General features: G+C 42.9%; 1 protein-coding gene across 2 annotated transcripts in view; it reads left to right on the forward strand.

Moving 5' to 3' along the window:
- Nr6a1 (nuclear receptor subfamily 6 group A member 1) overlaps nt 1-21,438 on the forward strand; it is a 213,160-nt gene extending 191,722 nt beyond the window's left edge. The window contains exons 6-11 of one of the 2 annotated variants that reach the window (XM_028856772.2): nt 4,907-5,061; nt 8,149-8,376; nt 9,607-9,861; nt 17,380-17,501; nt 19,209-19,361; nt 21,075-21,438. In XM_028856772.2, the coding sequence (XP_028712605.1) occupies nt 4,907-5,061; nt 8,149-8,376; nt 9,607-9,861; nt 17,380-17,501; nt 19,209-19,361; nt 21,075-21,163 (1,002 nt within the window). In that variant the 3' untranslated portion in view covers nt 21,164-21,438. The remainder of the gene's footprint in view (nt 1-4,906; nt 5,062-8,148; nt 8,377-9,606; nt 9,862-17,379; nt 17,502-19,208; nt 19,362-21,074) is intronic. The other variant, XM_028856773.2, reaches the window with a different exon arrangement.
- The last annotated feature ends 4,850 nt before the right edge of the window (nt 21,439-26,288 follow it).

Here is a 26,288-nt window from a genome sequence, read left to right on the forward strand (position 1 = left end):
GCCTGCTTTTCTAGTTTTGCTCATGTTGCATGGACTTTTGGTGTCTTATCCATGAAATCGTTGCCAAGACCAACCTTAAAAGGCTTTTCTTCCATTTTCCTCCAGGAATTTTACAGTTTCAGACCTTACATTTAATAAATTTTGAGTTGATCTCTGTGTGTAGTATAAGACAAGAGGGGTCTCTTTTTCCTTCTCTATTCCTGCCTGTGTACATGAGACTGCCATTTGTCTGGCGCTGTTGAAGAGATTTTTCTCTCCCCACTGTGTAGTCTTGGGCCTTTGTTGAAGGTCATGTGACCTTATACTTCTGAGTGGAGTTGTAGGCTTTGTATTTCTGTTCTATTGAGCTATCTGTCTATACCACAGTGTTTTGATCACTTCAGCTCTGTAGTGTGTCATAAAACCAGGAAGTATACAGCTCCAGCTTCATTATCCCCCCCCCCCCAAGCTGAGGACCGAACCCAGGGCCTTGTGCTTGCTAGGCAAGCACTCTACCACTGAGCTAAATCCCCAACCCCTCATTATTCTTTCTTAAGACTGTTCTGGCTGCTTGGTTTCATATGGACTTGATGTTTTTGTTGTTATTGTTTGTTTTTTGTTTTTCGAGACAGGGTTTCTCTGTGTAGCTTTGCGCCTTTCCTGGCATTCACTTGGTAGCCCAGGCTGTCCTTGAACTCACAGAGATCCGCCTGCCTCTGCCTCCTGAGTGCTGGGATTAAAGGCGTGCGCCACCACCGCCCAACAAAGATGGTTTTTAAATTCCAGCATTAAGTCTTCTGGTCAGTCCACAAACATGTTTGTGTGTTTTGTTTTGCTTTGTTTGTTGTTGTTGTTTGTTTGTTTTGTTTGTTAAAACAGTTTCTCTGTGTAACTGTCCTAGAACTTTGTAGACTAGGCTGTCCTCTAACTCACAGACATCCACCTGCCTCTGCCTTCCAAGTGCTAGGATTAAAGGTGTGTGCCAGTTTCTTTGAGCAATGTTTTATGCTTTTCACTGTGTAAGTCTTTCATCCTCTTAATTTTATTATATTTTTTAAGTAATTTTACTTTAAAAAAATTTTTTTTTAAATTTTATTTGCCTTGGTGTTTTGCCTGCATGTATGTGTGAAGATTACAGACAGTTGTTAGCTGCCATATGGATGCTGGGAATTGAACCTGAGTCCTCTGGAAGAGCAGTTAATGCTCTTAACCACTGAGCCATCTCTCCAGTCCCCTTTATTACATTTTTATGCTATTCTAAGTGGAATTGTTTTCTTAAAATTTTCTTTTCAGCTGGGAGATGGTGGTAAATGCCTTTAATCCAAGCATTTAGGAGGCAGAGGCAGGCAGATCTCTGAGTTCCAGGACATCCTGGGCTACACAGAGAAACTCTGTCTCAAAAACAAATGAACAAACAAAAATTTCTTTTCCGATTGTCTCTTGATAGCCTATAACAAGAGAATCGGTTTATGTTGGTTGTGTACCAGAAAACACAGATATTTATATTACAATTCATAACTAGCAAAATTACAGTTATGAAGTAGCAACAAATAATTTTTTAGTGGAGGTCACCACAACATGAGGAACTGTAATAAAGGGTTGCAGCATTAGAAAGGTTGAGAACCACTGCTCTGGCAGCACCTAATGCATTCTTAGTGCCCTGTAAGACTTCTGCTCTGCCAGGGGATACTCAGACCCTACAGCTGTAAGCTCTTCCTTTCAGAACTGAAAACACCATGCTTAGAAAGGCCATTTCACCTGCTACTATGTTTGAGGGCTTTTCTTCTTGTTGTTTTATTGGGGTTTTTTTTGTTTGTTTTTTTTTTTTTTTTTTTTTTGGAGACAGGGTTTCTCTGTGTAGCCCTGGCTGTCATGGGACTTGCTCTGTAGATCAGGGTGGCCTCTAACTCAAAAATCCTTCTGCCTCTTCCTCCTGAGTGCTGGGATTAAAGATATGTGCCACCACTGCCCAGCTTATGTTTGAGTTTTTATACTAAGCATATTTTGGTTTTCCCCTATTTATGGGTGGTGTGTTAGAGTTATGATCTGTAAGTTTTAAATTGTTATCTTCCCCCTCTCCCCAAGATAGAGTTTCTCTGTGTAACAGTCCTGGCTGTCCTGGAACTCAATTTGTAGATGAGGCTGGTCTCAAACTCATATAGATCCATCAGCATGCCTCTGCCTCCATCTCCTGAGTGATGGAATTAAAGGCATGTACCACCACCCAACTGTGTGTTTAGCTAGTCTTAATAAAAACAAGGAGAGATGGAGTTTCCATTTATGAAGCATCTGTTCTGTGTCTGTATTTTATAACTTTATCTTGGGTTAACTCACAAGTCTGTCTGACTTTGATCTGTATACTTCTCTGCTCTGGCTCTGAGGGGATAGCTATGAGCTACCAAGGAGTAATAGGCCTCTGTTTGCAGGCAGAGAAGTTGAAGCACAGAGAGCTCAAGGGACTTGACTCTCCCAGGAGCTTCTAGTTAGGAAATAACAAATGACATTAGAACCTAGGTTAAGCTGGGCGGTGGTGGCGCACGCCTTTAATCCCAGCACTCGGGAGGCAGAGCCAGGCGGATCTCTGTGAGTTCGAGGCCAGCCTGGGCTACCAAGTGAGTTCCAGGAAAAGGCGCAAAGCTACACAGAGAAACCCTGTCTCGAAAAACCAAAAAAAAAAAAAAAAAAAAAAAAGAACCTAGGTTAAGCATCCCCAACAAGTTCTGTCCTCTATGTAATCAGTGTATCAGTGATTGCCCGCAGTCCCATGGGGCCCACAGAGTAAAGCAGTCACAAATTCCAACTGGAGTAAACTGCCTTCATGGTTGGCTCTTTTCACTAAGCCCTTCAACCGCTGTTCTTGTTGTCAGCACCATCACTCAGGTGGCAGTGATTACAGGGTTCTAAAGACCCTTAAGAGAAAAGCTGGAGTTTGTTTTTTAGGTATATATGACTTTATTTTAAAAAACAACTACTCGATTTCAATGTATACACCAAACGATTTCAGATAACTCCTTTGTTTATCTACTAGTTTGATCCTTATTGCCCAGCCCCATATTGTTCAGTTCTTTTCTTTAAAAAAAAAAAATAAAAGCTTTATTATACCGGGCTGTGGTGGCACACACCTTTAATCCCAGTACTCAGGAGGCAGAGGCAGGCGGATCTCTGTGAGTTCAAGGCCAGCCTGATCTACAGAGGGATTTCCAGGACAGCCAAGGCTACACAGAGAAATCCTGTGTCAAAAAACCAAAAAACAACTTTATTATTACTGGGAGGAGTGGTGGGAGGGGAAACTGCAGTCAGGATATAATATATGAGAGGAGGAGACTTTATTATTACTGTGTATATGTTTGTACATGTGTGTCCTTGCATGTTCACATGTGTGATGTGTATATGCAGGCACACGAGTGCCACAGTTCCTTGTTGGAGGCGTCTGTCTTCTCCTTGTGCCTTCACATGGCTTCCAGGGGTTGGACTCAGGTCCTCAGGCTGGCATGTCGGACACGTTTCCCTGCTGAGCCATCTCACTGCTCTTGTCGTGTTGCATTCTGAAAGCTTCTGTTTGTGACCGTGACAGTTCAGGGTTTCTTAGAGGCCAGTAAAACAAATACATATTCAGGTTTGAGCCAAACAGGCCTGGGAGAAAATGACCTTTGTGGTTTCCATAGAAACAACATATAAAAATTTCCCTGGCCCCTCCTCCTTAGCACTTACTCTGCTCTGTGTTGACTGTGACCAGTTAGGCCTTAGCCCTAGGTTAAAAACTTAGAGAAGATTATTTGTTCTCTATAGAGTACTGGCATAGTTCTGTTTCTTCCTCATACCCTGACCACATCTAGGTACATACAGTATGACTTATATGAGCTGTGATTTTTTTTTCAAGTTTTATTTAATAGACTAGGTGATATCTTTCTTTAAAAGAAAAAAAAATCCATGTTAAAGTACATGTCAGTCCTTAACAAATGAACACCACTTACTCAATATCCATTTATTCTACACTTCTTTTTTAGGTCCTGTTGTGGTCTTAGCTATTACAGAGGATTGTTTGTTTGTTAAACAGGGTTTCTCTGTGTAGCTCTGCCTGTCCTGGAACTTGCTCTGTAGACCAGGCTGGCCTCGAACTCACAGAGATCCGCCTGCCTCTACCTCCCAAGTGCTGGGAATAAAGGTGTGGGCCATCACCACCTGACTACAGAGGATGTTTTAATGATATGTTACTATAAGTGTTCTGTAACTGGGTTCTGACAACCCAGTTTGGTGACACACACCTATAGTCTTAGCAACTTGGACTGCTTGAACCTAGGAATTTCAGACTAGCCTGGATACTGTAACAAGGCCCTGTCTCAAACAAATCAACCCAAAGATGATGATATTGTAACTCTCAGTGCTTCTGCAATTGTTATTCTTGCTAGGCCCCTTTCTAAGTTTTTTGATTAATCCTCACAAGAATCCATTGAGGTAGAGATTTTGAGGTACTTCACTTGAGATAGTTCAGTAATTTTGCCAAGTTTGTGTTAGAAGTGGTAATACTCTGGATTTAAAAAAGGTGGTCTGCTTCCAGAATTTATACCATTAACCACGATGCTGCTCTTCCTTTCTCAGAATCTACATAATTATGAATAGTAAATAATAGTAGATAATTTTACAAAGGAAATAATATTGAATAGAGCAAGTAGGAGATTATCATTGAAGAATGGAGCTTCAGTTAGGAAAGTGAAGACTCAACGGGTTGAGGAATAAACTTTGTGGCTTGAAGGTAGAGTAAATGGGCAAGGGGAAAGTCGTGGTTCTAGAAGGCAAATGTCCAGAGACTGTGTCCAGATATACTGGGAATAGCCAAAGAAGTCCATAGAGGATGAGAGACCTGGACTGTAAACTCTTGAGTCCTACAGACAGAACAGATCTGATATGTGTCCATTTCTTGTCAAAGATATCAGAAGAAGAGATTGAAAGAATCATGTCTGGACAGGAGTTTGAGGAAGAAGCCAATCACTGGGGCAACCATGGTGACAGCGACCACAGTTCCCCTGGGAACAGGGCTTCAGAGAGCAACCAGCCCTCACCAGGCTCCACACTGTCATCCAGGTGAGCTAAAGGCAAACACAATATCATCACCTAGGGACCACCCATCAAGTAGCCCTCCAAATAACCTCTGGTAGAGTGCTTGTCTACCAGGCTGTCTCAGCCTTTGTGCCCTTGGTCCCTCAGGCTCTTGGGGACCAGGATGGTACAAGGCCAGCTTTCCAAGCCCAGTCTTTTTCCAAGACTAAAACAAAACATCAGTCTCTTTTTTAGACTGATAAGTGCCTCTTCTATGCATACCCACATAGGCTTCATTTAGCAGAATAATGTTTCAATACACTGACTGCAGAATTGAGTGAACAGTTTTTCTGACTCACCAGAGTGAATGTTGTTGGGGAATTCAAGATTAAAGCCTCTTGAGGCAATCATGCTTTCTTAAGTTAGCTAATAGCTTTCAGCTACAATGGAAGGGCTTCTCACCCCAGAAATCTTTCATATAGGACAAGAATTAACAAATACTTTCTTGAAATGGCACATAGTAGGGGGCTGGAGAGATGGCTCAGCAGTTAAGAGCACTGGCTGCTCTTCCACAGGTCTTGAATTCAATTCCCAGCACCCACATGGTGGCTCACAACCATCTGTAATAGGATCTGGTGCCCTCTTCTGACATGCAGGCAAACGTGCAGACAGAGCACTCATGTACATAAATAAATAAATATTTAAAAAAATAAAATATCACAAAGTAAGGCCTGTGGAGATGGCTCAGTCAGTAAAGTGTTTGCTCTGCATTCATGAGGCCCCAAGTTCGATCCCCAGCACCCAGATAAAAGCCAGATGCAGTGAGGAATATATAGACTTTGTCTCCTCCTAGCACTAGGGAAACTGTGGCCACTGAGGGTCAATGGCCAGCTATTTTAGCTGAATTGGTATGCTCCAGGTCCTGTTAGACACCCTGTCTCAAAAGCATAAGGTGGAGAGCCATTGAGAAAGACACTTGACATCAACCTCAGGCCTATACACATGTGTACAATCACATATGCAAATGATAAAAGAAAGAAATTCTCTTTAAAAAATGTTTTTCCAGGACAGGCAGGGCTGCATAGAGAGCCTATCTACAAACAAACAAACAAAAATTTAATATAGTAACTATTTTAGATTTTCTAAGCCTGGCCTGGGTGCCAGCTCCCCAACTCTGCCTTAGTGGCTCAAAAGCAGCACACAACATATGTAAAGCAGTGAGTGTGGCTTTGTTTCAATAAAACTTAAATTTACCAAAAATAGATCCTGTAGGCTGTAGTTTGCTAAACTCAGTTATAAGGGATACATCTAGGTCTTTCTATGTATCCCTATGAATTTTTTTTTTTTTTTGGAGTTGAGAATCGAACCAGGGCCTTGTGCTTGCTAGGCAAGTGCTCTACCACTGAGCTAAATCCCAACCCCGATGATTTTCAAAATGTTAATTAGCAATGGGCTGGTAAGATGGTTCATCAGGTAAAGGCACCTGCTGCCAACCCTGACTACCTAAGATAAACACACATGGTTGAAGAAGAGAACTCCCAGTAGTTGTCCTCTCACTTCACACATACGTCATGAAATTCACTCACTCATGCACTCTTATACGGAAGTACAGATCTAAATAAAGAGATTGAGAAAATGGTTAGGTTTCTCCAAAAGTGAGGAAACAGGGAAGAACCTGCCTTCCTCTTTAGACTCATTTAGAGCTTTTTCTCCCATTCAGCTCTCCCCTCACTCTTTCTTTTTAGTAGTTAGGGACTTAAGGACCTCAACTATATTCCATTCTAGGTACTGGATTTGGTTTTGGGACTAATTAAGTCCACTTAGCTTGTCCTGTACCCTTGTTTTCCTAATAGTTAAAACAACAATGTAAACACACATTTTTGTCACAATAGTCTACTGGTATATATTAAAAACTCTTCCACTTTTTGGCTCTTGGCTCCAAGATGACCAAAAAGAGAAGTAACAACAGTCGTGTCCAAAAGGCCATGTGCAGCCAATTCACTGCACAAACTGTGCCCGGTTTGTGCCATTAAGAAGTTTGTCTCCAGGCAGTGGTGGCGCATGCCTTTAATCCCAGCACTAGGGAGGCAGAGCCAGGCGGATCTCCGTGAGTTCGAGGCCAGCCTGGGCTACCAAGTGAGTTCCAGGAAAGGCGCAAAGCTACACGGAGAAACCCTGTCTCGAAAAAACCAAAAATAAATAAATAAATAAAGAAAGAAAGAAAGAAAGAAAGAAAGAAAGAAAGAAAGAAAGAAAGAAAGAAAGAAAGAAAGAAAGAAAGAAAGAAAGAAAGAAGTTCGTCATTAGGAACACTGTAGAGGCCGCTGCTGTCAGGGCCTGTCTGAAGCAAATGTCTTCGACACTTATGTGCTTCCCAAACTCTATGTCAAGCTGCATTACTGCATGAGCTGTGCTATTCATAGCAAGGTAGTAAGGAATCGATCCCGTGAAGCCTGCAAAGACCAAACACCCCACCACGATTTAGACCTGCTGGTGCTGCACCATGACCTCCACCAAAGCCCATGTAAAGAGGTAGCTTTATAAAGACAGAAGATAAAACGCCTTGGAAAAATCAAATGGGACTTACACGTTTAAAAAAAAAAAAAAAAAAAAAAAAAAAAAAAACTCTTCCAAGCTGGGCTTGGAGGTGAAGACCTACTGTCCCAACTATCCAGGAGGTTGAGGCAGGAGAATCACAACTTCAAGACCTGCTGGGGCTACACAGTGAAATCAAGGTTAGCCCTGGCAACTAGCCTTAGAGACAGGGTCTCCAAATATAATGTTAGAAGATAGAAGAGCACTAGGATATAGCATAGTGGCATAGCACCTGCCTAGCATGAACAAGGTATAAAGTACAAAGATGCCATCTAATCCATATTTATTTATATCTCCTATTCTGCTGTCACTGAGTTTGCCAATGGTGAGCCCCATGTTTCTGTACCCACACAGAGTCCTTGTCTCATGGATGGAATGTAATAGGGTAGACATGCATGTAACCTTTAATTTTGTCCCATCAATTGATTAGTCACAGACTTCATGACCAGTGAACACCTCAGCCATCTCCTGACTTATTCCTTTGAGCAGGTACTCAACCTGCCATGGCTTTTCCTGATGTGACGTTTTTCTCTCCAGTAGGTCTGTGGAACTAAATGGATTCATGACATTCAGGGATCAATACATGGGGATGTCAGTGCCTCCACATTATCAATACATACCACACCTTTTTAGCTATTCTGGCCACTCACCACTTCTGCCCCCACAAGCTCGAAGCCTAGACCCTCAGTCCTACAGCCTGATTCACCAGCTGATGTCAGCCGAAGACCTGGAGCCGTTGGGCACACCCATGTTGATTGAAGATGGGTGAGTGAATTCTGCCCTGCTTTGCCCCTCGAAGTCTCAAAGTGTCCCTACCATGCACCAATTGTATCCCCAGCTTTGTCACTGAAGGTGTTGGTCTCTTATGTTTCCTTAAGCATATATTATCAGAGAGTTCAGGTTACTTTTCAGTTCCTATGAAATTAGGATTGTAGGGCCTTCATTTCTTTGTGGTTCTATGTAAACCAAGCCCTGAAATGATTGCTTTTTGTGTCAGAAATAAGCTCTACATCAGGCCTAAGGTTTTTAAATCTTTCAAGCCTTAATTGGTTGTGACCTGTCTATATCCCTAGCCAACATGCCCATGAGTAACCTATGGCATGTGACTAGCGCCTTTGGTACAGGCCTGAATAGGTGGAAAAGATACCTCAGTCTGCATTTGACTCTATTTGGGTGTTGTGTAGCATCTGGGCCACCCATTCTTGCACCCATTACTTCTTAGGTACAGAACATGGGTTGCTAGAGTCTTTAATCTCAGGCCTCCCAGAGGATATCCTGAGATCCTCAGCTAGGCTTCAGTTTCAGGAGAGTAGACTAAAACACATACAGAAAGTATCCCCCAGAGCTTTTATGTAGGGTATGAGGAAGAGGATGACAAGGAGACCAGGGATTGTGAGAGGAATAAAGCTGAGACTCAGAGGCCCCTGTGGGCTAGAACTGAGAAATAGCTTATTGGAAAGGCTGAGCAACTCTGGTTCCTGAACTATTCACCACCAGGGGGCACAGTGAGGACAGGAAAGGCTTCTGAATGCCTCTGTTCTCTTCAGCAGTTTGGCCCTTGGTCATGTTTGGCTTTGGGTTTTGTTCTTGTTTTTGTTTTCTTGCATGTATAGTTGTTGTTCCTTATACTGGATATGCTCCAGACCCACCCCATTAGAGTTTTCATTACCAAAACTAGAGCAGGAATGAGTAAGAATTTCTTCTAGGACATGAAACACAAGAGAACACTAACATTCAGAGTGTTATTCCCTCATAATTCCAGAAGTTTCTAAACCTCCTTTCCCCTCAGCAGCCTCTTCTCAGCAAATCATCTCAATGCTCCCCAACCCCACTCCAGCTTTTTGCTGGTCCCAGCCCTACCTCTTTATAATAAGTTGAGTGAAACTGGAAGTCCATGCCAAGGACATACTGTGCCCTCAAGGAATACCCTCCTCTTTTGCTCCTACCCTCACTCTCTGGCTGATGAAAGTGACTCTCTCCTGTCCCTACCTCCAGATATGCTGTGACACAGGCAGAGCTATTTGCTTTGCTTTGCCGCCTGGCCGACGAGTTGCTGTTCAGGCAGATTGCCTGGATCAAGAAGCTGCCTTTCTTCTGCGAGCTCTCAATCAAGGATTACACGTGCCTCTTGAGCTCTACATGGCAGGAGTTGATTCTACTCTCTTCCCTCACAGTTTATAGCAAACAAATCTTTGGGGAACTGGCTGATGTTACTGCCAAGTACTCACCCTCTGATGAAGAACTACACAGGTGAGAGCTGCTGACTGGGGAGGACATTCTAAGCAACCAAGCCATCACCCTCGCTGTGAGGCAAGGCTACCTAGTCTCCAAAGGGGAACATTGAATCCCACAGACCTGGATTTTAATACTACCCTGTCATCAGCCAAATCACAGGTTCTAAGTGAATAGAGTAGGTGCCTCTCCAACAAGGCAGGGATGATGAGTAAGTGTCATACAGTCAGATTGGCAGTGCTATGCTGTTACTTTAATGTTATATCTATATTAGTGGGGTGATATATCTGAGAAAAACAAAAATCTAAACTCTACCCCAAGGGAAGGGACTCTAGACTTGGAAGTCACCTTGGTATTATTTGTAGGCAGCTTTATATTACTGATTCTTTCTTACACTTATAATAGCATAGTCTCTATTGTGCTTGTTTATAGATGACAAGGTTGAAGTTCAGAGAACCTGGCCCTTAAGGGTTTTGGATTTTAATCTAGAGCCTCGTCTTGAGCTATCCCATAACTCCCCATCCCCACCCTCTGCATTCTACCTGACTGTTTAGACTCTTTTGTGGTACCTGAGGTGGGGTGAGATGTTAAGCATAGCACTGAGCCAAGCAGGTCTCCTGGCTGTTCTTTGCCATAAGGTTTCCTTCTGGCTAACCAGCGTCCTCTAACCTCCTCTAGAACAGCCTTTTTCCTCCCTGCTGCTTCTATGACCTATCCACGTACTATTTTAGTCACTTTTTTTGAAGACCTAGGGAAAATGGGACCCTTAATTTCTGACCCCGAAATTAAGACATGTATCTGTTCAATAACTTTTCTGGTTTATTAATTTATTCATATGAAATGTCTTACATAGCTCAATTCACATTTAAATAGACATTTAATAATAACTTTATAATATAAATAAATATAATATAAACTTTTTTGGACAGTTTAATTAATAGAAGTCATACAATTTAAAGGTACCCAGAACAAGGATATTTATTTAGATACAGTAGAGATAAGGTACCAACTCCCATAATTCTCTTCGTGGGACTGGGATACATGAGTTCCACCATCCTGTGCGTTACATAAAAACAAGGCCAACACTTAAAGCAGGGAGCAAAGCTTCAAGTCCTTCAGGAGCTTTGTGCACAGCTGAGGGAGGGTCTGGGAGCTGACTCTCTCTTGCTTTTCTTTTCTTTTCTTTTTTTTTTTTTAAGATTTATTTATTTATTTATTATGTATATGGAAGAGGGTGTCAGGTCTCATTACAGATGGTTGTGAGCCACCATGTGGGTGCTGGGAATTGAACTCAGGACCTCTGGGAGAGCAGTCGGTGCTCTTAACCTCTGAGCCATCTCTCCAGCCCCCTCTCTTGCTTTTCTAGCATCCTTGCTTACTGGCTTCAGGGTGTATCTACCTGACATTTTGTCCTATAAACAGAGCTATCTAATTTTACAGATGACCTAATAACCCCTTGTCTAGGAGCCTCTAATTCATTGTTTCCATCAAATATCTGTCTCCAGCTCATAACTTTGGATTGAAGGGCTGTTTGGATATTGTTGGTTTGTAGATTTGGCCTCAGGGAGCCCAGCCTCCCTGTTTTTCTGGGAACAACTAGCTCTTCCTGGGATAGACTACCTATAGCTGCAGTGGAATCAGCCTCTAGGTTCTGCTCCCTACAGCTTGGAAAGTTTTCCAGGCCCTCTTCAGCACTAACTGTGTTAGGAATTGTCAGGGGCAAGGATTCTCGGAACATGAACCATGCAGATAAGATTTCTGTCTTTCATTCCTTTTTCCTTCCCTCTCTCCCTTCCTTTCTGGTCCCAGATATTTAAACTCAAGCAAGGCCTTACACATGCTATGTAAGTACTCTACCATTGCGATAACATCCCTAACCATTTCTCATTTATTTTGAGATAAGAGCTCACTAAGTTTCCCAGGCAGGCCTCAAACTTAGAATCCTCCTGCTTTGGTCGTCTGAGTAGCTTCAGTAATAGCTATGTACTACCACATCAACTTAGACATGGTTTCTGAGTCTGAGTGTCCCAATTCTCATTTTATAGTAACAGATGCAATCTCAATGTAAGGTCATATTGAAGGAGATTGAGGAGAATATAAGGACTATTCAAACCCAGACTAAGAAATGAAGGATGTACTTGCATACTTGGCTTACCACAAAAACAGACATTTGAGCTGCATTTTAAAATGAGAATTTTCTAAGTATGGTATAGAGAACAAGATGAAGGCAGAAGAGGCCAACCTGGTCTGCAGAACAAGTTTCAGGGCTATACAGAGAGACCCTAGAAGAGCTGGGCATGGTGGTCCAGTCCCAGAACTGGCCAGAGGCAGGAGAATCTCTGAGTTCAATGCCAGCCTGGTCTACAGAGCAAGTTCCAGGACAGCCTGGGGTACCTGGTGAGACCCTGCCTTAAAAAACAAAAAAAGAAAGAAGACTTTGGATTTGATTTGTTAGTAGCATTGCATCACAGGAATTACTTGGACAATTTACTTTTAAGAAAGCATTCTGTGGCTCTTTGGTGTGGTCAGGACTAGAGCATGGTTGAGTAGGAGGCTGCTCTGTTTCTGTGGAAAGGAAAAGAAGGCTTGGATGACAGAGCAATGATAGGGAAGAGAAGCTAGCGGTGTCAAAGACATGGAGTCAGCAGGACTTCTGTGAGCAAGGAAAGTTGTGGGTAGTTGTTGGGTAGGTGGGCACAGGTTATTTTAGCCAGGATAAAGCATCAAGGAAGAACATGATGGGAGATAAGACACTCTGTGTTTGGCTTTGGTGTCTGTGAAGTCTGAGTCACATGTAGGTCATAAGATCTGGAAGCTGAACCTCTGGAGTTAGGTTAATCACTGCCAAGCATCCTCTCTCTGCTAGAAGCCCAGGATGTAGAGTCTAATTGGCCATAGCTCTTTCTTTCTTTTCTGTACTACTCCCACTCCCCCAGGCAGCCTTTGCTGCTTCACAGCTCCTGAGTGCGAGTGCCCGCTGTCAGGAAAAGTCTTCCCAGATGATGCACGACTAGCTCCTTTTCTCTTCTCAATACTGAATCAAGTTTATGGTGCTTACTCCACATCAGACTGTTATCAAACACAGAGGTGGACAAATGTGATTTAAAGCAGATTGTAGCACCAGCCGGGGACTGCTCCCAGCCCTAATCAACACCCTTTCACTCCCTGGAAAAGATGCTTTGAGTTAGATGGACTTTAATGGGCACTTTTAACTAGTTCTCAGGCTCAGGAAACAGACTTTTTGCTCCTTATCACAGGAGAATGCCAATGATAGTAATACTATAAATGTATAATGATCAACAGGATTTGTTGCACCAATTTTTATCATTGTTTTACTTACATTACTGTTGAGTCATTGCTGCCATCCTTTGAGACTTAGATATAAGTACTTTGAATTTCAGAGAGATGAAAATTCGGTGCTACAAAGGTAGGAAAAGATGGAGCTAAGATTCCTACGTAGGTCTGTTGTGCTCCTAAGCCAGATCTCTCCACCATTACTTTATACCAGATTCTTAGAAGGAGTGACTTTCTGGAATGTATCCTGGAGCTGTAATCCGACTTGTATGTGGATGTGAAGGTGACAGTTCCTTAAAGACTGTAGCTGATGAGCTGCTCAGGAGGGTACATTTAGATGAATGGGAAAGAGAGCTGTCCTCTCTGCCCCTTAATAGCGTATAACTTATATAGTGTCAGCTTCAGTTGCTGACTGAATGGTCCAGTGGTTTGGGAGATCCTGGCAGGAATGTTTTCCTTGTCCTAGAATGTTTGTGTGATAGGAACTTAAGAGAAGAATGGGTGTGTTTGTCCAACTTTATGGCTTTGAATGCTGATAATTTGTAGACAGGGAATACAGGGGTGTCAGAACTGTGGAGTGGGCAGATGTGGAGGAGGAATGGCTGGAGGAGAAAGCAGGCCTGTAGAACAGAGACCAGCTTTGTTTATCAAAGGGTGGGATGCGGGTGTGGAGGAAAGCTTTTCAGCTAAGCTGTGGAGACTGAGTGGGGACCACTGCCAAGGAACTATGATGGCTGCTTTTTGTAAGATATTTGGAGAAGGGGTGTGCTATCCCCAAAAGAAAGGGCAGAGCTTGGGCATATGTACAGGCCTAAGCACTTGAGAGCTCATTTGTGTCCCCCAGGCCAAGACAGCCAGGCACTGCCAGGTCAGGGTCTGAATGATAGCCACACACCTGCAGGTCCTGCCATGCCATAGTGAGCTCTGGGGCAAGGGGCTGCTGATTAAGGGACTGAGTATTATTTGTGCTTGCTGCATTGCTCAGCCACCAGACAGATGTCAGCACTATTCTCCCTGCCTTATTTGTTATGCCCTACCTCAGCTTATCCCCGCCCTACTCCTCCAAGTAGATACTACAGGGAATTGTCATTGAGGCCCTTTCTCTCTCAACAACTTAAATAGCCAGCAAGTACTGTTATGAGGAGTGGTCTTCACCCCTAGGCACGCTGCTTCCTCCAAGACTCATCATGCAAGCGGCACAAAAGTACCCAGCACCTCCTAGGGCCAGGCCCCAGAATGAGCTGCTGTGGGAACACAAAGCTCTTAAGGTTTCACATGATAGCATGTGGCAGACGTTTTCAGGTAGCACTTAAGAATTTGACAGGGTAGGTAGTACAGCCCTGGGAAAGCCCCTATGCTCGGAATTCAAAAGCCCTGCCTCTTTCTTACTGTGTAACTTGGAGAGAGTCACCTCTTTCTGCTTCCTCATCCTAATACAGAGGTATATGGTTCATCTCCCAAGTTGTCAGGAAAATAATGCCCGTGAAAGGCCCTTGGTCAGGAGCACAGTCAGTGGCCACTGTGAGCCTTGCCACACATGAACAAAGGAGATTTTAATTAGTAACTTTTTTTTAAATTAGGAGGATAAGGATATATATTTATATTTATATATCCTTATATATATATTTATATTTATATATCTATATATATATAAAATACTAAAAAGTGCCCAGCACTCAACATGGGGTAGAATGGTTGGTAGGGGTGTTAAACAAACTCAAAATGAATTTGTCTGTTATTAATAAAGTCATAAAAGCCATTGGGTTAGAACAATGAGGAACTTGAATTAGCCATCACAGCTCACAGGAGCTCACACAGCTAACTGAGGGGCTCTTTACTTAAAACATGTTCTACCTCCAGAGTTCTCGTTTTCTAGCACTAAGGTAGAAATTGTGGCCAGATTTGAGTTCTCTCTACTGGGGCCCGGCTTCCTAAACTACGTATCACAACCATGAACGACAGACACTGTGTACCTGAAGTGAAGGCACAAAACGAGTGGCAGCACTAAAAGATTTCTAAACTTCAACAAGCAAACATTAATTCAAAATCAAACACCCTGTGTATCTAGTGTCTCCCTGGGAATCTGTGGTGTCTCGGCAGCACTTGGCCGTGTTGATCAGAGCTTCTGTGCCACCTTGGTTTTGACAGCTCACTTGAATTGTGCATGCCGTCATACCACCCATGCCTGAGGTACCTCACTCAGGTCCCATGTCACTGCAGTTTTTGCTCTTATGGAGACATGATGGTTTACTTATGGGAAACAAAGACTTTGGGCACCATCAATCCTCATTATTTTAAGTGTCAAATTACATATTTTTGGATTATATCAAGTTTTATTTTAGCCAGATGTAGTGGTACTTGTCTTGAAACTTCAGCATTTGGGAGATAGAGTCAGGAGAATTGAAAGCTATCTCAACTGCATGGTGAGTTCAAAGCCAGCTTGGGCTACATGAGACCCTATTTTTAAAAAAACAAAGTTTGCTTGCTGTTTGAGTTTCTGCCTTGAATTTAATTTCAAAAATTATTGAATGAATTTGACTTGGGATTAGGACAGAATTTTCAACAATTTCTGAAATAACCCTGTCATTTCATACTAAACCATTGATGGTTATAAGATCAAAATATCAATTAAGCCAGATGTGGTGGAACACTCATTTAATCCTGCACTCAGGAGACAGAAACAATCAGATCTCTGAATTTGAGACCAGCCTGTTTTATGCAGTGAGTTCTAGGCCAGCTAGAGATATATGATGAGACTTTGACTCAAAATAAACAAACAAATAAGTAGCTCTGAAAAAACTTTACTGTATATTCTACAGTGTCAAATACTCAGATGCAACTTAATTCTTCATGGAAAAATAACAAGCATATCCATCTCATTAGTCTGCAAATTTGATTTTATCTTTTGTAAATGGTAAAATTACAATGCCGAAGAATCTGGGACTGGGGAGATGACTTAGTAGGTAAATCCTGGCTATGCAAGAATGAGGGCCCCCAAGTTCAGGTACCTGCACCCATGTAAAAATCTGGGAATGTCTGTAACTATAGCACTGAATAGGAGCAGAGACAGGCAGGTCCTCAGAGCTTGCTGGCCAGCCAGTCTAAGCAAAGTGGTGAGGTTCAAATTCAGTTAGCGACTGTTATCCCCAAAGATAAGGTTTTCACCTTATATATATAAAATAGTGAAAGACACCCAGTGTCAACCTCTGCTGCCTTATTTACCCCTTATACACAGACACGAACATGTGCACACGCACATGCCACATACACCAACACATAAAAAGAGTAGAAATAAGATGAATTTCACTGTGGTTTATTATTAGTGTTAGATTTGTATACCAGTTAGATTTGTATATTATTAATAAAATAATATATTTTATTATCTATGTACCTGGGGCCATGTAAGAATTCATCAGGTAAAAAGAAGTTAATGTAAATAGTTGAAGAAGCCTGTCTGTTTTGCCTAAGTAGACCACCTTAGACACTGGAAGAGCCTCGGGAAGCTAGTTCAGGCTCCAGGTTCTCATCCCACCACCAACTAGCTGTGTGTTGGTGAGCCAGTCTCCTCTCCGTGTTGAACCTGAGTTTCTCATCTTGTGTTGATAGTGATTGTTTCACCTAGCTGATAAGGTTGAGAATGAACAGAAGGTGCCCGGCACAAAGGCTTCTGTGGTATAAAGACTCAGCAAATGTTTCCTCCCCCCTTGGACTGAAGTCAGGGATACCAGTAAGATTATTTTGTTGTATATATATAATCTTAGCCTTGCTAGAAACAGTGAACCTAAACAAATATAACTGAAGCGTTTTCCACACTGGGGCTGAGGCTCTCATAGAGTCTCCATGGCAGCTGTCATTGATACTGCAGACTGCATCTCCACAAAAGCTGAATCTTAATATTGTCACATTCTTCTTGGTTTCTACCCCAGATCTCCTTTGGCTCTTAGCATAAGTAGGCAAACATTTTGCAGAGGGAGATCTCAAAGCTTACAGGGATCCAATAACCTTCCTAGACTCTCAGAACTGTGTGTGGTGCAGTTGGATTTGAACCTGGTTTTACTTGACTCTGCTGGACCCTGGAAACAGTTGCATAATCTACACTGGCTGCCCAGCAGAGCATGGATTTCCCTGTGATTTCCATTTCCCCCAAGTGAAGTTTCCTTCCCATCGTAGATAATCTCTGTCTGCCTTCCTAGCCTTTGCTGGTATCAGTACCCCAGGTAAAAACCTGTATCTGTTCTCCAGATTTAGTGATGAAGGGATGGAGGTGATTGAGCGGCTCATCTACCTATATCACAAGTTCCATCAGCTAAAGGTCAGCAATGAGGAATATGCTTGCATGAAAGCAATTAACTTCCTGAATCAAGGTGAGTAAGTGGTGGGGTGAGGGCAGTGAGGGCAGCAGTTTGTTTTATATATTTATTTTTGCCAGTAAGCACTTGCCCTTCTGTGTCACATGCACACAACTCCCCATTCCTCCCACCCCCAGGACTGTCACAGACTCTGTGTCACCATGTGACCATCAGTCTTGGAAGGCCTACGCTCCCCCTAGTCATCACCCTGCTCGTCTACAGTGTAAGGAGTGCTTTGGATTTTTTCTCTTGAAATCTAAATGCCACAATCTCTATAATTCACAGAGGAAGGAAGAGGATTTGCTTTGTTTAGTCAGTTTTAATGCATTTAAACACAGACACCAAGGACAGAACATGCGTCATTTAAAATATGTACCAAGTTTACCAGCAACTGAAGAAGAGCAGGGTGACTGATGAAACTGTTGGAGATAAGGCCGTGGTTGACAGGCTGGCAGCTGCTCTGATGCTCCAGGGAAGAGTGGTGGTACACACTAGTGGTGGTCTAGTTGGTTTATAGTTACTTTGCCAACAAGTAGCACATGGTAGTTGCTGGTAACCAGTCTATGAGGGAAAATGGGTGTTTTTGTTTGTTTGTTTGTTTTTTATCAAAAGCAGCAAATGAATGTCCCATTCCCAGAGTGGGCCTGCATGATTTTATCACCTGTAGCTTTGAAAGCACTGTCTTACTAAGCTCTGTTTTCCAATTCAGAGACTCATGATCCACCCTTCCTTTTTACCACTAATCCCCACTCTACCCTCCAGTACTGGGTAGACATCTTACTCCTGTCTGTATACCACCATGCATTATCCAGTGACCTACATACCTTCTCTAGCCAAGCCCTGTATCATATATTAAAGACATTGGCAGGGATTGGGGGCCGGGGGGTGGGGTGGGGAGGGGAAAAAAAAACAGACCAGGCCCCTAAAGAATGTACACTCTGATAGCACTCAATACATAAATTGTACTGCATGTGGGGAAGATGAGTAGCAACTTCTTAGAGGAGAAATGTTGCACTGGACCTCAAAGGCTGGGTTACATACTGTATGCTTTATTCATCTCTTGTACTTTAGATAGAGACAGACATACATACATACGTACATACAATCAATAGAATAGTAAAAACACAGAGACACTGGAGATGGCACATGTCAGGTTCCTGAATATGTAGATATCACCAATGTTTCTGATAACCTCCACTTCAATGATACTGTGAAGTATTGTTGGGTAAAAAGTTAGCCACTTGTTCCACATTCACTGGTGCCTGTTTTGTGCCACCACACACTGTATTAAGACCTTGATGTTGGGGCTGGAGAGATGGCTCAGCAGTTAAGAGAACTGTCTCCTCTTCCAGAGGACTTGACTTCAATTCCCAACACCCACATGGCAGCTCACAACTATTTATAACTCCATTTCCAGGGTATCTGACACCTTCACACCAATGCATGTAAAATAAATTAAATTTAAAAAAAAAAAAAAGACCTTGATATGATGTTGAGATACCCAGCTTAGCACTTAGGGCTCAGACAAAGGACTGTCCTTTGCCTATCACTTCTTTTCTATCTTATTTCTTTTACCTTATCTAGATCTTAGTTTCTCCACATCAGAAGGAGAAAAGATCTCTGTTATGACTGTGTTTAATAACTTCTCATTTAAAATAAAAAAGTCTGGTGTTTACTGTCTTGTTCCTTGTGTGATTTTTGTTTTGTTTTGTTTTTTCACAGATATCAGGGGTCTGACCAGTGCCTCACAGCTGGAACAATTGAATAAACGATATTGGTACATTTGTCAGGATTTTACTGAATATAAATACACACATCAACCAAACCGCTTTCCTGATCTTATGATGTGCTTGCCAGAGATCCGATACATTGCAGGTAATATTCTGAGTCCAGGCTTCCAACACTTCCTTGCTTCTCCAAGCTTGTGAAGGGGTTGAGATGAGTAGGGTTCACAGGATGCTCATTCCAGGCCCATCACCAGCTGCAGAAGTAGTTACTACTCTTACCCTCAGAAAAGTTCTATTGGAATAGGAAGTTTGTGTTTCCTTTTAGAAAAGAGAAACTGGCGTGTCCCAAGTACCTATTGTGTACTGGTGTTCTGTGGATGAGGAAAGCAAGCTCAGAGTCTCCACTTCATGTCCTGAACTGTATGCTTATAGATAATGAATTTTATATGTGGATTATATATCAATTTAAAAAACTTTGTCTCATAGGATTGCACATACTCTTTCCATATAAAGTGGCACCTTTAAGCTCCTATGTTTCACAAAGGAATTTTGTGTCTGTCTTGAGCCCCCTGCTAAGCTCCTGACTGTTAGTAGGTCTGTTTCAGTGTGTAACCTTGGCTCCTTATTGTTCTTTACTTTACATAGTGAGAATTCTTGTTTTTGATGTCCAGCACCCATTGGGGTGATGTTTAGACTGGGGTTGTTTCTGTAAAATTCAGCAATACAATTTTTGAAGGAAAACATGTATAATCAGACTTTGTTTTCTGCCACCAGCCCTAAATAATGACATGGAGATTTAATAATAATTATGAAATCTCATCCTTAGCTTAGGCTTGTCCTGCTAGCTCTTATAATTTAAATTAACCCATTTATATTAATTTATGTTTTGCCTCAGAGCTGTTTTTCTTTCATTCTGTATGTCTGACTCTCTCCATGTCTCATTGGAGTCTCATTTGCACCTCAGTTATCTCCTCTTACTTCCCCTCTCTGCCTGGAAGTCCTGCCTGAACCTCCTACCAAGCTATTGGCCATTCAGCTCTTTCTTAAACCAGTTACAGCAATATGTCTTCACACAATGTATAGATCTCCCACAACAAACATGTCAGTCTTTTTTTCTCTATTTCTTGAGCCACAGAGCAGTCTAGCAGATATGAGCTGGACCTGGCAGCAGTGTTTCCAATCACCTGGAAAGCTTTTGGAAAAAAAGCTTTTTTTTCCCCTCATCTCCAGACATTCTGACTTTATTGGTATGGAGTGAATCCCAGGCATCAGTATTTTCTTAATGCCCTCCAGGTGATTCTAAGGTACTGTCAGGGAGAACTACATAGATGTTTCACTTACATTGTTTGTATGCTTAATGCTCTATGAAGTCATCAGTGGGAAGAAAAAAAAACCTGTCAAACTCTTTTATCTCCAGACATTTCAAATTTATTTGCCCCTGTAACTCTTCCCTTTACTTCCCAAGTACTTTCATTAATCAGTTATTCTGTTTTGGAGAGCAGTATTTTATAGAATGCTAGAGAGTTGGCAGGAAGCAAGTTTCCTATAGTATTTTAGCTACAAAGAGCTAAGTAGGACTCCGTCTCCATTTCAGATCCTCAGCTGTAAAATGGGGTAAAAGGCAATCAGAAAAACATTATGAGTTTGAATGAGACAATGCTTTGAACTGGCTGGCATAGAACAAGTGTAGCAGATGGAAGAGTGAGCCTAGACACTCTGACATTATCTAACCTTATGACCTGTGCTGTACTCCTGATACTTGTCTTGCCCTTGTCCTATACCAAGAGATCCAGCAGCCTGAGAATAGACCAGACAGGCTTTCCTAGTAGCCGCTACTAATTCCTCTCTTCCCTTTACCTAGGAAAGATGGTGAATGTGCCCCTGGAGCAGCTGCCCCTCCTCTTTAAGGTGGTGCTGCATTCCTGCAAGACAAGTGCAGTGAAGGAGTGACCTGTCCCCTGCACTGCCTCAGGTGCTCCAGTGCCTTGGGTGGACGGGACAGGCTCCAGAGGAAAGAGCCAGAGAGACCAAGATGGAGACTGTGGAGCAGCTACCTCCATCACAAGAAGAATTTGTTTGTTTGTCTGTTTTTAACCTCATTTTTCTATATATTTATTTCACGACAGAGTTGAATGTATGGCCTTCAACATGATGCACATGCTTTTGTGTGAATGCAGCAGATGCATTTCCTTGCAGTTTACAGAATGTGAAGATGTTTAATGTTACTGTGTTGTCATTGTTTAGAGATAGTTCTTTTGTATTTTAAGGGAAAGGGTGGGATGGACTAGACGACTATTTCCATAATGTTGACAAAGACAACTACCTCAATGGAAACCGGGATATGACCATCCCTACCTTTTCCACAATCTCAGCAGACGTACACTTGTCTGTTAGAGAACAAACTGCCTTTTTATAGCCACAGACTTACTAAGTAAAAAAGTATGCCAAAAGAGCAAAATGGTATAGGGAGATTTACTAAAGAGGCGGGTAGGATGTTTGAGAGGCAATTTTTATTTTAATCCTCAATGTTTGATGAGGATTAACCATCACCTCATCCCACAAGCCTAAAGGGCAGAAACTCCTGCTCCTCCCTTCTGCTGCATCCCTCCCACTCCACACACTGTTGTCTGTTGAATGCTGCTGTCAATTTTTCATCTAGACAGAGTCCTGACAATAAATCAGCCTCCCAGCTAACCTGGGGCTCATAGCTGCCTAGTTTCCTAACCCAGATCTACCAAGGCCTACCTTCTTCAGACTCCATCCCTCCCTGCTATGAATTTGACTCCTTGTCCTTTAGAAAAGTGACAGAAAAATGCCCTGTTCTGGATCTTATGCCATTTCTGATTTATTCTCCTTTAACTTGTTTCTCTCAAAGGGTAGAGGGATGTAGGCCAACCTACTGAAAGAATAGACTCCTTTGGAAGCCCCTGTTCTCTCCCCACCTTATCCTCAGAACCAAATCTTGAACTTGTTTTGTTTTTGTATTTTGTTGTTGTTGTTTGTTTGTTTTGTTTTTGAGACAGGGTTTCTCTGGGTAGCCCTGGCTATCCTGGAACTCACTCTGTAGACTAGGCTGGCCTTAAACTCACAGAAATCCACCTGCTTCTACCTCCCAAGTGCTGGGATTAAGGGTGTACACCACCACTGCTCGGCTAAAACTGCCATTTTTAAACAGTAGAAAGAACCAGAGACTTGGTTCCTAAATTTTGTTGTAAGCTCTCCTATTATTTCCAAAATGAGATTAGTTTACCAGGGCTCTACAACAGAAAGCCAAGACCCAGCTATTCCTTCAACTAACATCAGTGGTCTGGTCTACCAAGGCTTGGAGGGATGGAGCCAGAAGTACCCGGAAGGGAAAGGGGCTTTAAACTACCTCATGTGTCTAAGGGCTTGCCTGCTGCCTCTGCAGATGCAGCCAGGAGCCGTTGTGATTTACTGCCTGCCCCACCTAGTTCTAAGAAGAGTTCTTGCCCTCCAGAATTTGGTTAGGACTACACCAAGTTTGTCTTAGAGTTGTTTCAGCTGCTTTTCCTTTCTTTGCCCACACCAGGCCTTCCTACAGCCAGTACCCCAGGCAGGTACTCCACTGGCTGCATCTCTTGGCTGGCCTGCCACACCCACAGTATCTCCTTGAGCCTTTGTGTTCAGGAACTGTTTACTCTACCCCAACGAAGCCTAGTTCACTTACATAGGAGGCCACCAAATCCTGTGCATCCTAGGTAGTCTTCACTAGAACTTTTCTCTCTAGTAAATTGTTACGGGTACCACAAAGTGACACTTAATGTCCCTTGATGTCCAAAGTTCAGAGCATTATTTCTCAGTCTTATTCCCCAGCTGCTCTGAGAAAGAAAGAAAAAATGAGATGTGTTCCTCAGGAAAGTTCCAGACAGAATATTTTTCACATGTTGGTGGGAAGATATGTGTGTGTTGATGTGTATGTTTGTTTCTAAGTTCACAATATTTTTCTTGTTTTCCTCAAATTTTGTATTTAACCAACCAGATCACATTCTTTGGCTCCAGGTCAAACTGTGTTCCTCAAGGTGAAAATCAGAGACAACTCTCAGAGACATCACCTATGTACGGCAGCTTTCTTTTGCTTAGACCTCCATTTGTCAAATTGCTAGTTTTTGAAATTTCTTTTCACACTAACATCTTACCTGGTGTGTTGAATGTCAAAGCTCTGATGAGGCAAGAATATGTCTCTCCAATAATGAAGTATTAAACAGAGCAGGGTGTTAATTTGTAGAGTGGGGGAAAGGTTCTGCAAGTTGCCATTGTACAAATCCATTTTTACAAATGTTTGCAGCAGATTCCACAGAACAAAGAGCCCATTCATTGCCAAGAGCCCTGCAGAATCTCTGAGCCAAGTGGCTGTGTGTTCTGAGCTGGAGCCTGACCTGTGGACCGCCTTTAATGTCTTCTGCACCCAGTCCTTTTATGACATGGGCTTCTTTTAAACAGGGTAAAGTGACTATGCTGCATTGCAAACTCAGGTATTATGAGGAGAAGGTAGGAGTGTAGCTAGCAGCGTGGAGACATTAGGTCAGCCACTAGATGTATTTGTGATTTTGGTTTGAAGGACACAGAGAAAGGTTGGAGGGGGAGGTTTGGTGTGCTTGTTCTTTGCCTTTTTTTCCCATAATGTTTGGTTAACAGGCAGCCTTTTTGCTAGTGGAAGAAGGAAAAATTTGTGCACATTATTTCTCATTCCTCTCTCTCCTGTCCTCTCTGATCCTGGCCACTAAAAGTACTCACTTTGAGTGAGAATTCTTCACCATAAAAAATATAACCCCAAAAGCCATGTTGAAAAGGAGAATCCACCTCCTTGCACTATGCCAAAACATACAGGCTTCCCTTTTCTTGTATGTTTTCTTGACTCAAGATAAAAGTTTGGATTCTAGGAGCTTTGTAATTCATGTTCTCTGGCTCCCTTTATAGACCTTCAGTGACTTTGCAGGGTTTGGTGGTCTCACCCTTAAGTTTGGAGAAATTCCCTACAACTCATCTCAAAGCACTCCACCTGGCTCAGGACACCCTGTCCCCAGAGCCAACCTAAAGCTGAAGAGGGCAGTCAGGAACCTCCCTGTCCTGATCGTAGAACCAGGAGGGTAGGAGAACATAGAGGCATCACCCAAAGTTGCCCGCTTCACATGTATCAGCCTACCTCTGACCTGCCCCACTATTCAGGGAAGTACATGCTGCCACAGTCTGAGCCAGCTGTCTAGTCTGCTGCTCTGCACCTCTCTTGTTTGTTCTTGACTTCCTGAATAATGGGACAGATAGGCAGCAGGCAGTCTCTTAAGTTGTGGCCAAGGTTAGCCAAAGTAAAGGGGCCGTGTCCTCCCATAGGGCAGAAAGCTGAGCAGACGTTCTGTGTCTCTGCCTTTGTAACACTATTCTTCGTGGTTTTTCCTTGTTAATTTTTTTTTTTTTTTGCAGCTGTTTTTAAGAAATTTAGTCTTTCAGACCAGCCCTTCTATTAAACTTTGATTTTTTTTTCTTTATTGCTTTGTTAAAGTTTAGAAAGAAAAAAAAAATCCACTAACTGACTCCCCCACCTTGATCCATGGGAATACCCACACACCCCTCTGCCGTTGGTCCTCCTCCCTTTTCCTCATGCCCAGTGTCCATGAAGTAGTGTTTTATCTATGTCTTAGGATGAAAAACGGCAGTCATCCCACCAGGTGCTGGAAACTGGTCAGCCTTGAAGCAGGCACTTCTGGGGCCACAGCTCAGGGATGTGTATTTAATTAAAGGGTCCCCAGAAAGCCTTTTCTTGGCTGCCACAAGTAACATCTTTTCTAGACTAGAGAGTCAAACCCTGGCCATTTCCTCAGAGGGCGAAGCTACAGTCCACTGAGCTGGAAGCAAGCTGCCTCTTTGGTTAGGTCTGGGCTTCCTCAAGACTTCTGATCATCCTACACATGAGTCTCTATGGTGCTCATGGGAAGCCTGGCCCTTCTGCCCAGGACAAGTCCTCTTCTCAGACTGTAGTCCTAAATAGACCCCAGCTTGCTTGGGTATCAGTTGTAGACTTAAATGGAAGTGTGAGAAAGGCCAGGGCCTGCTCCAAACCTAAGAAAAATATGCTACTGGTGGAGGCTAGTTTCCAAAACCCTGAAGCCAGCCCTGCCAGCCAAAGGGTTCTCTTGCTCTTGGGTGACCTTTTTCTTAGCTAAAATATAATAGGTGATAATGTTTTTGACTCAAATTTCCATTAAAAAACAAAAAAAACAAAAAAAAAAAAAAACCAACTACCTCATGAGTGACATCCTGGTCGATTCCTCTCTGAGGATTCCTGTGGGAAAAGAATACTGTAGCTCCTGTGCTGTTTACATGTTTCTGTCGGGAATGAAACCCTGGACTGTTGGTGTTTTTGTCTGTGTTGCCATCCCAGGCCTGTGATAGGGGTTTGTGGCTGCATTGTAATGTCTGGGCAGTGTCTGGGGAGTTCTTTCCACCTGCCCAGCTAGAGACAAGCCACCCCTGGAAGAGGCCTTCCTACGCTCCATGGTTTGGATTTCAGGGGCTCTGATGGCAAGTGATGAGCCTGCCTTAGGCTACCTCCCAGTCCTCCCACAGTCCTATGTAGGAATCAAGTGAATAGGATGTCTCTGAGCCCTTGTTTCCAAAGGGCCGGCCAAGGGCTGCCTGCCAGCCTGGCTCCATCAGCCCTGCATGACCAAATGATAGTTGGTGGGCTCTGCAGGCTACTCAGGCCCTCTGCTACCTCCCACACTTGTCTGCTGGCAAGGGGTGGGCCCTGTTCTGTGAATTGACTACCTGTGAAAATGTGACCAATTAGTGTGAAATGCATGTTTAGCAAGCATTAGGTACTGTATTTGAACCAATAAATGTGAATCCTCTGCACATGCCATCTGTCTGTGAAGCTTATCTGGGACTCGGGGGTAGGGATGGCCGGGTGTCCTGAGACATGGACTCCTGCTCATAGCCAGCACCACCCATCTCTGTTGCTGAGAGCCGGCAAGGAATGGTCTGCTCCAGAATTTCAGGAGCCAGTGAGTGCCTGCTATCTGCTGGGCACTGTGTTGCTTTTTCATAAACCTAGACCACC

Source organism: Peromyscus leucopus, chromosome 4 (genome assembly GCF_004664715.2).
Source record: "Peromyscus leucopus breed LL Stock chromosome 4, UCI_PerLeu_2.1, whole genome shotgun sequence".
Taxonomy (NCBI): Eukaryota; Metazoa; Chordata; class Mammalia; order Rodentia; family Cricetidae; genus Peromyscus; species Peromyscus leucopus.